This window comes from Suncus etruscus, chromosome 17 (assembly GCF_024139225.1).
Source record: "Suncus etruscus isolate mSunEtr1 chromosome 17, mSunEtr1.pri.cur, whole genome shotgun sequence".
Classification (NCBI taxonomy): Eukaryota; Metazoa; Chordata; class Mammalia; order Eulipotyphla; family Soricidae; genus Suncus; species Suncus etruscus.
This window is the reverse complement of record NC_064864.1, coordinates 17,031,263-17,049,131: the sequence shown is the minus strand read 5'-3', so window position 1 is coordinate 17,049,131 and position 17,869 is coordinate 17,031,263. Positions and strand designations below refer to the sequence as shown.

The following is a 17,869-nucleotide window of genomic DNA, read 5'->3' as shown; positions in this document are numbered from 1 at the left end:
TTCTTAGTACATGAGACATTCACATAGACATACACACACCAGTAACTCTATATTTCAAATCTGAATCAAATACGAGAAGCACTAAAGATTGAAGCCAGAGTGATAATACAGCAAGTAGGGCATTTTGCCTTGCACGCGGATGACCCTGGTTCAACCCCCAGCATCCCATATGGCCCTCCGAGCCTGCCAGGGGTGATTGCTGGGCACAGAGCCAGGAGTAAACACTGAGCATCACCAGGTGTGGCTCAAAAACAAAAACAAAAAAGGAATTACAAGATTATCTGAGAATAAGGTATATAAAAATAACTAAGGATGAGAAAATAAATCCTTTTACACAAAGGATTTGAAAACAAAGACATTCACAATTCAGTCATATTGACTCTTTGAGGGAAAGTAAAAGTCAACTTACTATCCACGTGGCTTCATCAATATGACGAGGTGACAAATTGGAAGTGGCTGATTATAAGGATCTTTTTATCCTTTTCTGGCATCTACTTAACTTTTTTGAAGTCAAGTTTAGACCATCTTCAGTGTTAAATACAAGATCTGACCATAAACTGAGAAGCGTGTGAAGTATCTCAAAGAACTGTGCGAGGTATTTATTTTCTCTTAATTAAACAAGTTCACTTTGAAGAATAAGAATTCTTCAAAGATTAGAGTTCAGCGGCGTGTTAGTAAAAACAGCAACAAAAATGTTCAAGTAGGTAAAGATGTTAGTAAGAGAAGGCAACCCAAAAGCCACAGAAAGGGATGTGAGTTATCACAAGAGATGGCGTGAACTCCAGAACAAGATGAATGTCCTAATACTCCAAAGTCCACTGATGTTCTGAGACCTGCCTCCCAGTTGCCCACACTCTGTACTGACAATCACCTCACAGACACTTAGACTTGATCAGAGTTGTCTATTCCTCTACCAAAATAACTGAGTTATAGGCTCATATCTCTACTTTTTCTGAAAGAAACGAAATGTAAATTTAGTCTGTTAAATTTAGTCTACGATAGCTACGTTAAATTTGATTATGATACAATCTGAACAGCAATGTTACTGCTTTATAATTTATTAAGACTTTCATAGGGCCATGCCATAGTCTGAATAAGTAACTATCACATATTCAAATATCAATTTAGAAAAGGAAAAACTCGGAGCCAGAGCGATAACTCAGCGTAGGACATTTGCCTTGCACGAAGCTGACCCAGGATGAACCTGGGTTCTATCCCCGGCGTCCCATATGGTTCCCCCAAGCCAGGAGTGATTTCTGAGCACATAGCCAGCCTGAGTATCACCAGGGTGGGGCCCAGAAACAAAACAAATGAACAAACCCCCCCCCAAAGGGGAAAAAAGAGGCTGGAGTATGTATACACCGTATGTAGGGTGTTTGCCTTGCACACAGCTGATCCGGGTTTGATCCTGGGCACCCCATATGGTTGGTCCTCTGAGCCTTTCAGTAATGATTTCTGAGTGCAGAGCCAGGAGTAAACCCTGAGTCCATTAGGCATACCCAACAACAACAACAACAACAACAACAACAACAACAACAACAACAGAAAAAGCCCTTAATTAGGCTTATCATAGGGGCCGGAGAGCTAGCATGGAGGTAGGGCATTTGCTTTGCATTCAGAAGGACGGGGGGTTCAAATCCCAGCACCCAATATGGTCCCCAGTGCTTGCCAGGGGTGATTTCTGAGTGCAGAGCCAGGAGTAACCCCTGCCTGAGCACTGCTGGGTGTGACCCAAAAACCAAAAAAAAAATAAAAATAAAAATAAAAACTAGGCTTATCATAGTAATCTGAAATTGCTCCCAGCATTCAGTACAGTAGTCTTAATTACTGAGTGGTGAAACAAATTTATACACTGGAAAGCAAAAAAAAAAATACAGTATTTCAGATTTCCTTTGTTTCACACAAGTTGTTTCTATCATTAAGTCAGAGCCAAAGACACACATCACCTCTTTCTGAGGTTAGTCCTAGTCTGAAAGCTTTTATGGAAATGACTTTCAGAAACAAGTTGTGAAGCACAGCAGAAGAATTAAGCATCTGACCAAAAACTAAGGAGTTTAAAAGGGGAGAGTGCACTTAGGTAGAAAGAGCAGAGGTATGTTTCTCTGCCGCAAGTCTGCAAGCCAGTGTGCCCCACTGAGCTCATCTTCATCAAGGTGCTAACTCAACCTTTTACAAAGATTCAAGCTGTAACCTAGACCACCTCAATTAGCCTTAGACTAGAGGTCCCTTTTCCTCATGAATCAGAGAAATGATGATTGGTAGCATGTGGTACCAATGGTAGCAGTGGGGTTGCCAATATCTCCTATAAGTCAGCTGTGCTATTCAGAACTTCAAACGACCTGCAATGGAAGGCTCTGATCCTTATTTTACAGATGAAGGAATTGTAGATCAGAGTTTTAAGCTGTCATATAAATGTGTTATAAAAGACAGAAAGATTCAGAAAACCTCCAATTGTGCAAGAAATCCCAGCTGTCTTGAGAGCACGCTGTGGTGTATCACTACAGAAGGGAACATTTAAATTACATTTCAAAACCTAAGTAATTACTTTGAGGTTGCCACACCAGAGATGCTGAGGGCTTACTTCTGGCTCTGCACTCAGGAATCACTCCTGGCAGGTCTCAGGGTTGCTGGGGGATCAAACTCAAGTTATCTACATACAAGGCAAGTGACTATCTCTCTAGGCCTTCAAAACTGATTTAAGTCAGATTTTCACTGTTTTGTGCTTTGCCATATTTCCCATTATTCAGAAACCCTACAAAATAAGCATCACAATAATAACCTAAAAACTCTACTTGTTTATAACGCATTTAAAAAGTGTATCCGACCATTCAGCACTAAATATATTCATTTTTTTCATGACAGTCTATCCAGCCTGCATCCAGTTTAATTTGCCTACAATTCCTCCAATGTTTAATCAATCATTGTGAAATATCACCCAATATTCTACCAAACCAAACTAATATAAGGAACTCATTCCTGATTTTACATGAGACCTATTCTACATGAAGCAGCCAGATAATATGCTCCTCCTCCATCATGAAAACAAATATATTTTTTGGCTATTTAAAACACTCCAATTCTTATCAAATAGATTATGAATACTCTAAATCATTTACCAAGTTCTGGAGCTACACCCTCTACCCTCTCATCTTTCCATTCTCACATTCTGTTGAAGCTAACTCCAACGCATTTATTCAATATTTTCCTCCCTTTGATTCTTTGCCACTAGCTTTTTGTGTTACTTGGATTATGGCCTTTGCTCACCACTACCTGTTAAATTCAAAAACACCCTTTGGGTTCCTGCAATATTGCATCAAATGACACTACCTGTTCTAAATGTGAATTCTCCTGCTCTCGACAGAAAGAGCCACCCCTTTAAAATTCTAGTTCTTAGTTTTGCCAGCACATCTCTTTCCCTGTTTTCTTCCATTATCCTCTTTTCTATAATATAATTGTATCCATCTACCCACGTACTACTTCTGCAGCAACCTTCCAGCAGTCCTTAGCTGGAAGATGATATCCAAATCACCTCAGAACTCTGTTTCTATTTTATAGCATTAGGAAAACGGGTACCACTCTTACCAACAGAGGGTACCATTGTTTCTAGCAGAGGACTGTTTCATGGTCCTACCCAATCTATCATTCAGACACCATGAGATGATGGTCCCTAAAAACACCATGTTGTCTTGTACTTCAGATCTTTACTTCTTACCTCCCCCAATACTCTTTGTTCTTGCAACCTTCTAGAAACTTCATCCTTTTTTCAATTCCCTGAATTGACCTGCCCGGATACAAAGCAATCCTAGCCCGTGCTCTCACTGCATTTCCATTTCACTTCTAGCATTTGATAAGATTGCCAAATTCACCTTACTAGGGTCATAAACCCTGGAGACTCCTCAGTGCCCTGCATGGGTTGAGTCTCAGTGTTCCCGATAGGGAATCATGAAAGCCCAGAGTCCAATCCAATATTTGGGAAAGAAAATTTCAAGAAAGGCTCTGTAAAACAGATCAATGTCAAAGAAATGCTATACAACAAGCAGAAAAGTGAAAACAGGTATTCTGTAGCAGAACAGTAACTCAGTTACTATTTCCTGGGTGCCACACAGAGGAATGCACAGCTGGATGAGAAAATCCACGCACTGGGCCAGAAATTTGTATGTACTTGCATAGGGCCCATTACCTTTAAAAAAATCCAACTCAAAGAGATTTGACATCATAGGTACTAATTATTCTAACCACATTCCTGTTATTATATATTATTATCTTTACAGAGGAAAATTTGAGGTATAGAGAGTTCAAATATTAGCCTGAGGTCACAAAGTCAGTGAACAAAGAGTGAAAGCAGGACTCCAGAGTCTAGACTTTAGCTGTTCTTTTCACTAAAAGAAACTATTGTGTTAAAAAAAAAAAAAGTTGAGGTTCAGAAGTGAAAGTGATAGTACAGTGCATAAGACACTTGCCTTGCATGTGTGTGACCTTGGTTCGATCCCTGCACCTCAGATGGTCTACCCAACCTGTCTAGCTGTTGTCTTTGAGTGCAGAGCCAGAAGGAAGCTGTTAGCCAGGCAGTGTGGCTCAAATAATAACAACAAATAAGGTCTCAAATTATTTTCTAGGCCCCATGTCAAAGAAATACATTATAATGCATTAGTTGATAAAGCTCAGATCACATTATGTAATGTTTGCATCCTTTAAAAATATTATTTCCTGGGATCATTAGAAATTGGAACATAAGGTAAAGAAAACAAAGTTGTTCCTCAAGATGTGAAAGGCAGACATGATCTTTTTGAGATAGTTTTAAAGAATTAAAATCAAGTTATCTTCCAAAAATGTCTACATACATATGTACAAAGAGAGTTACATTTCTTGTTGGCATTTTAGGCTGTTACTGATATAGACACTATATGTGTACATAGCGTTTATACAAATATCTGTATTTATAAAATACAACTTGTATAACACAAAATAAGCATATGTGTATTCAAATCTTTTCAGACTCCTTTCCTCCACCAATTTACCCACTTTAAACCACATTCATAGGGCTGTGTATAGTCACAATTAGCATGAAATTCAATAATTAAAATGTTTGGGAAAATAGATTGGTCTTAAAAGTCACACACTTAGATTTTTAACAAGGGATTTCTACAATATAATAAGAATTTTGCAGCAGTGGTTAACATTTATTGAATTCTAGGTGCAGTAAGTAGCTTTAGTGCCATACTCAATATATGCTAATACTGCTATTACTATTTTTTTAGTCACCCACATATACACATATATGCTAGGCATATTGTGGATTCTGGAATATATTAGTGAACAGGACAGAGCAAAGAGCTTCCCCTTGGAATGTTTACATTCTAGTGGAAGAAATATAAAAAAGAAAAGAAAGAACAAGATAATTAAGCAAAATATAGAGCCAGATATCTAAGTACTGAAAGCTAAAATGAATAAAAGTTATTGGGGAAAGAGGCTCTAGTCTGGGGCTAAGTGGGACAGAGCTGGCACACCCGTGTATGAGTGGAATGACTACGGATCTCTGAATAGGAGGCCCAATAAAGGCTAGCCTGAGTGAATTTTTCTGGCCAGCAAAGGAGTTTGGAAGCAGGGTGCAAGATTTTGAAAAAAGGATCTCCTTGGCCATCATAAGCATTGTAGACCTGAATGCAACTTGTATGAAGAAGAGTGACAATGATAGGGAAGCGAGAGGCTCCTGAAATAACCCAGGAGAGAGAAAACACTGATTAGATCTCGGGCAGCTATAGAGGTGGCAAAAAGTAATGGAATTAGCAAGAAGACAGCTGTGAGATATAAGCATCTGTCAGAAACAAAATCAGAAGAGGGCATGAGAGTGACAGTATGGGTAGGGCACTTACCTTACATGCAATCAACCAGCGGATTTGATCCCCGGCACCCCACCTGGTCCCCCAATCACTGCCAGAAATGATCCCTGAGCTCAGAGCCTAAAGTAATCCCTGAGCACTAGTGGGTGTTCAACCCCAACAAATCAAAACAAAATCCAAAACAACCAAAATCAAGATGCTTGCCTGAAAGTGGCAAAGAACAAAGATGCCACTTACCAAGCCAAAATGAGGAGAATGGGACAGACATGGAGGACAAGAGGTTGCTAAGGACTCAGCCAAGTGTTTTCATACATATTATCTCTATTACCTCATGCAACTCCAGCAACAATGCTGAGGTTAAGATATGATTATCATTACTACTTTGCAGGGGAAGAAAACAATGTGACTATAGTAGTCAATAACTTGAACAAATTCCCCCTTTAGCAGATGGCTTACTACAGAGGTTAGATGCTCCAGAGTGAGTACTATTTACATGATATCTTACTGTCTAACTGCTTCAGTCACTGTACCAATAGGCTGCTGGGCAACAGCTGTGGTAACTTTTATTGTTTTGCCACACCCATCGACACTCAGGGGTTACTCCTGGTTCTGTACTCAGAAATTACTCCAGGCAGGCTTGGGGAATTGTAGGGGACCATATGGAATGTCGGGGATCGAACCTAGGTCAGCCCTATGCAAGGCAAATTTCCTACATGCTTTGTTGTCACTTCAGCCCCTAGATGTGGTAAATTCTTAAATCAACTTGTGAATTAGTAAATAGACATCCCTGATGGTTTTGCAGAAACATTAAAAAGTGACAATCTCTGGGTGTGTTATAAAACAGAAGGCAAAAATGATACTAACAAATATATATGTATATATATACAATTACAAATATGAAGACAAAGAAAAATGTCAAAAGCAATGAGTTAAAGCATCATTTATCTCTGGCAACATAAGTCACATTTCTTTTTATCTTCTAGCTTGTCTCTTAGCATGATGCATCACTTAATTTTCTTTAGTGCTATAAATAAAAATTCACTCACAAAACTGTAATTTGTTGTACCTGTGCTTTTCTACTTTCTTTCCCATTTGTTCTGACTTTCAATTAAAAAGCCTCTTATAAAACTAAATTGTTGGGGCCAGAGTGATAGCACAGTGATAGGGCATTTGCAGGTGACCCAGGATGGACCCTGGTTCATTCCTGGCATCCCATATGGTCCCTTGAGCCTGCCAGGAGCAATTTCTGAGTGCAGAGCCAAGAGTAACCCCTGAGTGTCTTTGGGTGTGGCCCTAAAACTGAAAACAACAATAACAACAACAACAAAAACTGAATTATTTGGTTAGTGAAGTTAGGGAGCTGCACTAGGAACAAGTTAATAGGTTAGTATTTGATTAGATCTCGAGACATAAATGGGTAAAACTGGAAACAGTGAATACAGATAAAAAACAACTGTTAGCAAAAGTGGTAAGAAAAAGAAAGTCATGGCACTGAATCTCTCATATTTTTTTGATTGTTTTTGGGACACACCCGTGATGCTCAGGGGTTACTCTTGGCTAAGCGCTTGGGGGACAAGACACCGGGAGATTGAACCTCAATCCCTCCTAGGTCAGTCGCATGCAAGGCAAATGCCCTACCAATACGCCCCTGAATTTCTCACTTTGCTTGACAATGTTCTTCCCATTCCAAATAACACTCCAAGTGAAAGGAGATGAAACGGAAGCTCACACAAGCTGAGGAGGTGCAGACACTGTGAGAAGATAATGGAATGGAGAATATTCCATGATGAGAAGCAAACAGTATCTCAGTCCAGGCCCCACAGCCAGATATGCAATGGGTTGGAATCAAAGGGAAGAAGACTTGAAGACTTGTAAAGGGGGGTGTGTGTGAGAGAAGACTTGTAGAAACAGCAAAAAAAAAAAAAATCAAGTTGAGGGGCTGGAGAGAAAGTCCAGAGAGAAGTGTCCTTGAACTCCATGTGGCCCACCCTCATTTGAATCACCATCAACATCACGGGTCACTCATGAGCACAAAGCTCTGAAGAGCCCCTGGCTCTACTGGGAGGGAAGGCTGGAAGGAAGAGAGGGAGGGAGGGAAGGCTGGAAGGAAGAAAGGGAGGGAGGAAGGAGCTGGGAACCCCATGTCATTTGGCCTCAGTGAAAAAGCATTAGTGGAGCTGGTGGCAGAGAGGAATTTGCAGACCTGTGCTTGAATACATGTCATGCCTCGAAGGCTACTAAGTCAATTCATCTACAAAGTAAAGTAGAACAGCAACATAGGACAACTATTTTGGCTGTTAGTAATATCCTGGGGAACGTGCATCTTTGTTGTAGATGAGATAAGACACATAACAGTGAACTGATGATCGAACTCTGAATGCAACACTTTCATTCTATCTGCCCAAGGTACGTCAATTCTGTGCCACTGTGTCTGCCATGAAATTCATTTCTGGAGGAAACAAGTACCTATTTTACCAGGATCTTTTTAGCCTGGGTTTATACCATTTTCAATGCTCAACATATTCCATTTTGAGAATTCCAAGAGTTCTTCTAAAGTCTGTCATCTTCACTGAGAGTGATAATATAGCAGTACTAATTTTTAGTGTTGATTGGACAAAATGACACAAGCATGTTAAAAAAAAAAGTGTTACTCGAAGAGCTAATTTGGAACCTGTCACTGGGTATGTGCGTGTGTGCGCGATAATGATTTTTATCACAGCTGAAAAAGCAAAGAAGAAAAAGGACTGAGTGAGTAAGGAATGGATGCAATTCTATGTATAGAAAGAGAAAAGCAGAGAAGGTACAATTTCACACTTGCTATGGGAAGAATACACAGTTTACCAACCAATTCAATAAAGGCCCCCCAAACTATATTTTCCACTTATAAAAACATTTCCAAAAATAGATTATTCTCAAAAACGCTTGAGAAATAATCAAATGTAAAGATGTGGTGACTGATGGTGTAGAGCCCAGCAGTAGGACACTTGCCTTGAATGTGTGAGGACATAGGTAAGATCCCAAGCACCACAAAATAAAGTGCCAATAAGCTGTATTATAGGGGCAATTGTCAACAAAGCAAAAAGAATCTTGAGAAAAGATTCTTCCAGAAGGAAAAAAGAAAAAACAGAACCATTGAGTAGGAACCTCCAGAGATCTGTTTCATAACAAATGCATATCAGGAGCTTTTAAGAACTTGAATTATGGGGCCGGGCGGTGGCGCTAAAGGTAAGGTGCACCTGCCTTGCCTGCGGTAGCCTTGGACGGACCGCGGTTCGATCCCCCGGTGTCCCATATGGTCCCCCAAGCCAAGAGCAACCTTCTGAGCGCATAGCCAGGAGTAACCCCTGAGCGTTACCGGGTGTGGCCCAAAAAACCAAAAAAAAAAAAAAAAAAAAAAAGAACTTGAATTATTCACAACTTCTTTTTTTTTTTTTTTCCAGCCACACCGGGTGACATTCAGGGGTTACTCCTGGCTATACGCTCAGAAATCGCTCCTGGCTTGGGGGACAATATGGGATGCCAGGGGATTGAACCACAGTCCATCATAGGCTAGGGTGTGCAAGGTAGATGCCTTCTGGCTTGCGCTACCACTCGAGCCCCTAATCACAACTTTTAAAGACAGAAAAACAACTGAAAAAAAGATAAGGTTTGTGGCTACAAACATCTTGGATATTAGAAGAGGAAAGAGATACACTTTGGTCCAATCAACTACTGTAAAAAGAAACAATGATGAAATTAAAATGAGTCAAAAGAACAAAGTTCAATCTGTTTCATAACACACACATTAAAGATGAAAGAAGAAAATCAGATGAGAGCAGCAGCTGCCAATCAGGAAAAGGATGCAAAAGGATGGTGTTCTTGAAAACTAGATCCCATTCACAGAAAAATAAATGCTACAGATTAACTTTTCTGTTGTCAGACAGTCTAAGAAACAAGTTTCTACAAGGTCAGAGCATTTATGAAGGAAAAAAATACAAAGTAAGTTTGTTCCAAAGTGGTCTCTAAAAACTAGATTGCTTCGAAATATCTAAAACTCCGTTTTCAATAGACTCAGATATAATATACTCAGTGTAATTCCAGAAAGTCACACTGGTATATTCTTTTTTTTTTTTTTTTTGTTTTGGGGCCACACCTGGCGTTGCTCAGGGGTTACTCCTGGCTGTCTGTTCAGAAATAGCTCCTGGCAGGCACGGGGGACCATATGGGACACCGGGATTCGAACCAACCACCTTTGGTCCTGAATCAGCTGCTTGCAAGGCAAACGCTGCTGTGCTATCTCTCTGGGCCCACACTGGTATATTCTATCTGTTCCTTCCTATGGGATCAACAAAGATCCCAGAAATAGCTCTCAATACAACTGTCATCTTAGAATCTGTCATGACAGGTAGGAACTGCCATCAACATTTCCCTTCTTAGTTCCTCTCCTTTGTTTTCAAGGAACCCCTCAATGACTGCTCCACCAGTCTCTTCATACCTCTGGTCACCAATGGAATAACAATATATCCTGTGATATTTAATCTGTCTTGACACATTCCACTCCTCTTTCCCCCCAGTAGACTTTATATTACTCCTTTGAGGCAAATATTGGATCCAAAACAAGCCATGGTAGAAAACAGTCATCTGGAAATATATGTGACTAGTCTTGGCTCTACAATTAAAAAAATATTCATAGTGTAGTGTAAGATTTCCCTAAGCTGTATACTTCTCTCTTCTCATTTAAATAAATCATAAAAAATTCATGAATCCAGAAGGTTAAAAAATAAACCACACACACCAAAAAAACCTTGCATGAGAAGATAGCACAAAAAAAACAGCTTTGTTTATGGCTATCCAAGATATGAGGCTCTGATACACTGTGACAGTGACTGCTTCTTAGGCCAGAATGACTTGGTTTAAAAAATAAATATGGGCAGCCTGACGGTAGCACAGCGGTAGGGAATTTGCCTTGCACACAGCTAACCCAGGGACGGATAGGTGTATGAATACCTGCATTGCATGTGGTTCCCCTGGGCCTGCCAGAAGCGATTTCTGAGTGCAGAGAGAGGAGTAACTCTAGCACCACTGGGTGTGGCCCCCCAAACTAATATATATTGGTCAAAATGTTCTCCTGACACATAATCTACATCTTGCCCAAGTCCAAGGGCACGGCTCACTCTAGCTCCTGCGATTCAGGTAAGTCTCAAACTCTACTTTTATTGTCATTTTCTAACCTTCTACACTTTTTAAATTTCTCTTTACTCCTTTATAACACTATCTGCTCTTAGTATTTAATTAATATATTAATGTATTTCTTGCTCTTTTTTTTTTACTCTGGTTCAGGATATAAGCTCATTCAGAGATTCGGGGGTCTCTGGATACTCTGGCACATAGAAAAAAATTTTAAGTGAACACATTCTACTTGGTAGACTCTGTCCCAACTCTGCAATGGAATACAAAGGTGAATGATGATTGGGATCTAGTTTCTTTGCCTTAAAGAAATGACAATCTAGAAGTGAAGGAGATACATGCTCAATGATTGGAATAAAATGTGATAGGAACTTGAGGAAAATGGTGGAATTGAGCCAGAGAGGAAGTAGGACAGATTGGAGAACTTGGAAAGGGGTAATGGAGGGAAAATCAGAACTTACACAGCTCAGTGACTATTTGTATAAAAGGAACTGAGGAGTTTAAGGTTTCCAGGAAATGCAAGTGCTCAGAAAAAAAAAAATGGTACAAGAAATTGGAAGATAAAGATGGTAACTCTGGTTTTAGGTACCTCTGATGACCATCTTAGGTTACAATGATTTCTGGGTAAAAGATTCTTAAGTGGACATTCTATACTCCTGGCTCCTTGACCTTTTTTTTTTCAGGTAATGAGACAGTTCTGAGTCATACATCTCACATAGAGGTCGTGCCATGGTACAGGCCCTGATTTAGCCATGCATGAAAGGTCCTTACCAAATCTGTAAGTTTAACATATTCTTTATCATGCTTTCTGAAAAGGGATACCTGTTTTGCAGAGAAGTCTGACACAAATGCAGAGGTTTCCCAGGAAATTTTCCTAGTCAGTGGCTTGAAAGTCCAACTCTAAATGGGGAGGACAACATTATTTACAAATTTAAAAAAAAAAAAGCTTCTTTAGGAACAGGCAATATTTTATTTTAGTTTTCTTGCTTTCTCCTTCACAGCGTCTTGGAAATCCCATGTGGAGAAATGTCCTGTATGTATGAGAACATAAGAGGATGATTAACACACATGAGGGGGAGAGGATACTAAAAACTAATGTTAAGAAAAAATTTAAGTATAAAAAACTTAAAAACTTATAGTGAACAAGCTAAGGAGACAATTATATACAACATAAGGATAGAACCCAAAAGATAAAATGCCACAAAATTAGCATTGGAATTGATGGTTTTGTTGCTGAGAGGAATGTGACCCAAATGTTCAGTGGCTTCTCTTTGTCATATATCAACCTTCAATACAGTTGAGCTTCTTGATTATTTTTTTTTTTAAGAAACAAAAGCTACAGAAGCAGACAGAGATAAGTTGATTTTTTTTTTTAAAGGGCTCCAAGACATTTTATTTAAATCAAAGTGAAACACCTCCAGGGAATTACCAGCTACACCAGACTTAACTCCTCTGAGGCAATGTAAAATGTGTTCCTGGTGGAGGGGGGGTGGGACTAGACTCAGAGTCCAGCACTAAATACTAGGAAGAAGGGCTCATTGTTATGAAGATCGATTCCCATTACCTAGACTAATCCATTTCCCAAATGTATTTGAATAACACTACCTCGAGCCACGAAAACAGCCAAATTAATTCATGAGCGAAAATGAGGCGGTCTCTGCACGTGGGCTGCTACACAGTTACATTTCTCAAGACACCAGATAAAGGCTGTTCGTTAAGCTACCGTATTGCCCACCATGTCTAAGCTGTAACTTTCCCTTCTGACTTTTCAGGGTGCCTGCTGTGCCTCACTGAAAGTCGTTGGCGAGGGAGCCTCGGAAACGCTAGCTAGACTCTCATAAAAGCAGAGAGTTATGGGGTTCTTTAAGATGATTACATAAACAAATCAGCTTGTTCTTTTCCTAGACTGCGTTCTTCTGACCAAGGTGAAAACCAGAGAGAGACATTTAAAAACGAATCGTTCATGGAAGATAATGTGGAGGGTAGGGGAGAGAAGCTAATAATATTCAAATGTAATGAGCCCAATCAGTAATGTCAGAATCATCAGAAGTGTAGTTGTACAGAACAGAAATCAACCATACAAAGAGGCCGTTACCTTGAAAAAGCACAAGGCTTCTGACATACGGAGGGTCACTCACATTACCCAGCACGAGTGCAAAATGGTTCCAAACCCAGACTACCCACCTTTCTGCTCTGGATTCACTGCACCCAAGGCACTAATCAATCAATTTAATGTTGCCAGCTCATATATCACTGCCAAACAATTTAAATACATAAACGACTCCAGCATTAATAAAACATAGCAGTCACACACAATGCTAGAAAGCTCAACGAGAAACTGATTCCAGGAAAAGTTCTGTTAAGAGAAATATAAATAGTGATACACTTTATAGAGAAACTAGACCAATGGCTAAGATATTTCTCATAGTAAGAATAAAATTATTATAAAGCGTTCGGTAAAAAAACTTGACCTCACACATAGGTAGAGCGTCACATAATAGTCTATGCTCTGGAGACCAGTGAATTGTTTGCTTCCAGGTAAGAATTTTTAAAGAAAAACTGGGAAATCAACCATGTAAACAAGACAATTAAAATCAGTGCAAATTTTTCAGGAAACAACTTGAGCTGACCTTGCTTCGAAAAGAAAAACATACTGTAGTTTTCTCAAATAGGCCTTTAGAAAATGAAGCTTAAAAAAAAACCAAAAGCAAAGCAAGGAGACAGCTTCAAAGGGCTGCAGTACATAATACTATGCAGGAGACCCAGGTTCAATCCCTGACACCAACATGGCCCCTCAAGTTTCACCACGGAGTGGCCCCAAGCATCACCAAATTTTGTCCTCAAACCAAATCAAACAAAACATAAGTAATTTTGCATGCAGAGCTCTGGGGTTTGTTCCCTAGGGTTGTTGCATGATCCTGTGTGCTTCTGGAATGAATCCTGAGCACTGAGCTGGGTGTGTCCCTAAAACCAAAATAAACAAAGTAAAAATTGAATTTCAGGACTGATAAAAGTGAAATTGATATATTTTAAACATTTTATACTTGTAGAGCTGATTCCTATCTAATTAAACTTTGAAAAAGTAGAGCCAACAAGAGGAAAAAAAAACACACCTTAAGCTAAATCAATGACAGCTCAAATTATTGTTTCCTTTTAAAATTCCATTTTAAAGGCCAGAACCACACAAATAATACAGCATGTAGGAAGCTGCCTTGCCCACAGCTCACCTGCGTTCAATCCACCGCATCCCTCTATGGTTCCCTGAGCCCCACCAGGAAGTGTTTCCTGAGCATAGAGCTAGTAGTAACCCTTGAGCATTGCTCGGTTGTGGCTGCCAAAAACCAAAAGTATGTAACCAGAGTGAGAGCAGGTAGGGAGCCTGTTTTGCATACAGATGACCCCAATTTGATCCTTGGCACCCCCATGGTCTCTGGAACCTGCCAGAGTGATCCTGAGCACCACTAGGTGTGCCCCAACCCCCAACAAAACAAAACACAAATAAAAGATAAAATTCAGCTTAAATTCTAGGGTTGCCAAATACACATGCAAATAAACACTGGCCACCTAAAACAAGACTTAGATAATCTTTCTTGGCAATAGGTTATAAAAAAAGTACAGAATCGATGAAACCAACCCAGAAAAAAACAAATCCTGCTGCATCAATATTAGACTCTGACTCTACTAACTTGCATTTTTTTCTTTTGATTAGAGCAATAATATTCTCAAATATTCACTAAGATTGTAGTTAATATTTAACACCATCATGGGGATTAACGAATAGAGCAAATTCAGTGGCCCTTAACAAAAAATTTCATGAATCCATGTATTGAACCACGAAAGATTCTCGCTAACAGTGGAACAAGACCACATAGGTGCTGTGCTTTCTGCAACAATTCCCAAAAAAGTAGCTGGCCTTGAGGGACTCTGTCAATGAGTTTAGAATTTGGGGGACTGAAAGCTACTTTGAATCTACCTGAGATGAAAACGTCGATGCTACTACTAGAAAAATCTTGAGAAACCGTAGCGCAGAATAGCACAACATGCTGCTTTGCTCTCTAGCAAAGCGCCAGGCCATGGTTCATCAGCTTTGCACCTACCTCAAAAAAGTCATTTCCGAGAGCCGGAAGCCACTCTGAAATAGCTGTTCTAAATTCTGTCTGTGGAACATCTTTAACCCACACACAGCTATGGTTCTAGATAGTCTGACTCGGTGGGAAAAAGTCATCATGGGACATGGGCAACTGTCAATGGCTTGTTGATGGTTATGATGCCATGAGTGCGTAGCTCATCTGTCGCTCAATAGCCCTTTGTGCTCTACAGCTGGCCTCAGGGTTTCTGCTGCTGTGGCGTAAAAACAGAAGACCATCTCTAACGATCCAATTCACCCCTTGAGTATGAAACTTTTGTATAAAATGAGCAATAAATAGGAATTTTCTTAAATGTCAGAGATTTAAGTTGGTTCAAAGGGTATGTGGGAAAGAAGGAAAGGGGGGAGAAGAGAGAAGAAGGGAAGGAGAAAGGAAGGGAAGACTGGTTTGAACCCATCTGAAGAATTTCAATTCCCGAATAAAGATGATCAGACAACACTGTGCCTACTGTCTAAAATCACCTGAATCCAAAACCTGGGTTTTACTTACTTGTATTTTAAGAGCAAGCCACTGTATTACAGAGTGAACAAGAATCATGCCGTTGATTTCGCAAATAGAAAAGGCCCACCTGCACACCGGTTAAAAATGATCAAAAAATGTGTCTGGTAGTGGAGGCTGCACCTCCCTTAGGAGGTACTCGTTCATGGACGACCGAGATCATCACTGTGGTGAGAACACAAACAGGAAAGCGCATAAAGGAAGGCACAGGAAAGTCTTGCCCCATTCCACTGGGTACTGGGAGCGCTCTGGTTCAGGCATGGGGATCTTGATCATCTCCTTCCTGTACCCATTTGGCATCCCCGTTGGGTTTGACCTTGAGATTGAAGCTGTGATCAAGGGCAGAGACATCAGGCCCATGCTGAGGTGTCCGTTGGCGTGGCCGTTTTTGTGTGCTTCTATGTGGTGCTCCATTTTCAGGGTCTCGATCATGTCCAAGAGTCGCTGCCCGTTGTCAGAGGTGACTCGGCAGAGTGGGGGCTTGGCGAAGTCCTCTCGGGTCAGATTGATCAAGTCCTGGCCGGTGAAATGTTCCAGAGGCTCACAGTACTCTGGCATGGCATTCTCCAGAAGCCAGTCTGCCACCTTTTTGGGTGACCAATAAACCACTTCCTTCATGATACTTGCAGAAACATGCAGTCCCCAGTTTGCTCCCGCAGGTCAGCAGTCACTGTTCCCCCACAGCAGGACACTGTCCCTCCTTGGCACCTTTGTCCTGTCAGGCCTCATGGCAGAGACCTGTGTAACAAGATGGTCAGGGCGATTTTTAAACACTTCATGAAGCTGTCCAGGGTTCTTGAATGACTGAGCATAAATTCACCTCATTTTGGAACTGGAGTCTTCTTTCTGCAGAGGCAAGAAATAAAAAATTAAGAGACAGGGACTTCTAAGTCGATCCCTTCAAAATACGAAACCTTAGCAAGCATCAAGGAAAAATGGAAAACCAGTTATTGGTAAACAAACTAGCAAACATACATGACTTTCAAGTGTGCATTAAAGATCACTATAAAGCCCCTGGCCATTCTTCACTAAGAGCTTAAAATGGGACTTAAAATGGATAAAATAGAAAAGAAATTATTACATCTATTCTTTTTGACCTAAGAAATAGGTCAACTGTGTTTTGCACACAGCTCCATATGGCTCTATTACTCTTGGTGTGGATATGTGTCTGGAGATAATCTGGAAGAATACAGCACAGCTGCTTAATGCTATTGTTTCTAAAATATATGAAGTGTCTTTAAAAAAGCAATAACACACAACCACTTAGTAGATATCATTGAAGATTATAGAATAGATGACTCTCAAAACCGTCTGAGCCAACATTATTATATTCTTTTACCAACATAATTAAGTACCTTTTTACAAACAGGCTTCTACCTCAAATTATAGTTATAAACCAGTGGCCTGGGTAGAAACAAAGGTCTAGTGAAGATAGTGACTGTATACTGATAATTACTGAGACTTCTACTATTATATTCTAAGATTTCTACTGGATCTATTAAAGACCATTCTACATCCAAGCCTCCAGGTAGCTTTGTGGACTCACAGGGTAGACTCGCAGGTTCAAAATCAGCTTCAAGAGCCTCTTTTACAAATCAGAAAACTGAGTTCCAGAAAGGTCAAGGAACTTGCCATTGGCCTCTGAATTGAAGTAATACAAATAAAATTTCTGACTCCCAGTCAAATTAGAATATTTAAGTACTATTATTAGTAATATTTAAGTAGCAATGAGGCAATACCAAAATCTGCATCTGTGAGACTGACAAGCTGGATTCAAATTTCATACATGCATAGTTTATACACACATATATTTAGTCTACTATTTATGTAGTAATCAAAACACTGCATAAAACAATGGGAATGAAATACATCATGTAGTAAGCGAAGTTATATTTGATGATGGCCTGGGTGGGGCCCCTTTTATACTCTTTTGCCACCTATATAAAATAGGCAGTATTAATTTTTATAACAATAAATTTATATTTTTAAAAAGAAAGTTTAAGATTAAAGATCTACTTTCAGTATAAAGCATTGTGGTTAATAATACAGCCGTTGGCAGAAGTCAGACCATATACACATCTTCTATATAACCCTTTAGGTGAGACTTAATGTATTTATCTGTGAGACAGTTATGGGCAAACCTCTCATTTACAGTAGTCAGCAATTACAGACTCCTGTGTGAAAGCTAATGACATACAACTTAGTACCTAAAAGGGA

At 39.9% G+C, this 17,869-nt stretch overlaps 1 protein-coding gene across 1 annotated transcript in view; it reads right to left on the bottom strand.

Moving 5' to 3' along the window:
* SGMS1 (sphingomyelin synthase 1) overlaps positions 1 to 16,310 on the bottom strand; it is a 49,867-nt gene extending 33,557 nt beyond the window's left edge. Inside the window, 5 exon segments of the mRNA XM_049764673.1 lie at positions 12,140 to 12,153; positions 15,659 to 15,778; positions 15,780 to 15,830; positions 15,832 to 15,858; positions 15,860 to 16,310. Of these exon segments, the coding sequence (XP_049620630.1) occupies positions 12,140 to 12,153; positions 15,659 to 15,778; positions 15,780 to 15,830; positions 15,832 to 15,858; positions 15,860 to 16,270 (623 nt within the window). The 5' untranslated portion in view covers positions 16,271 to 16,310.
* Between the last annotated feature and the right edge of the window lie 1,559 nt (positions 16,311 to 17,869).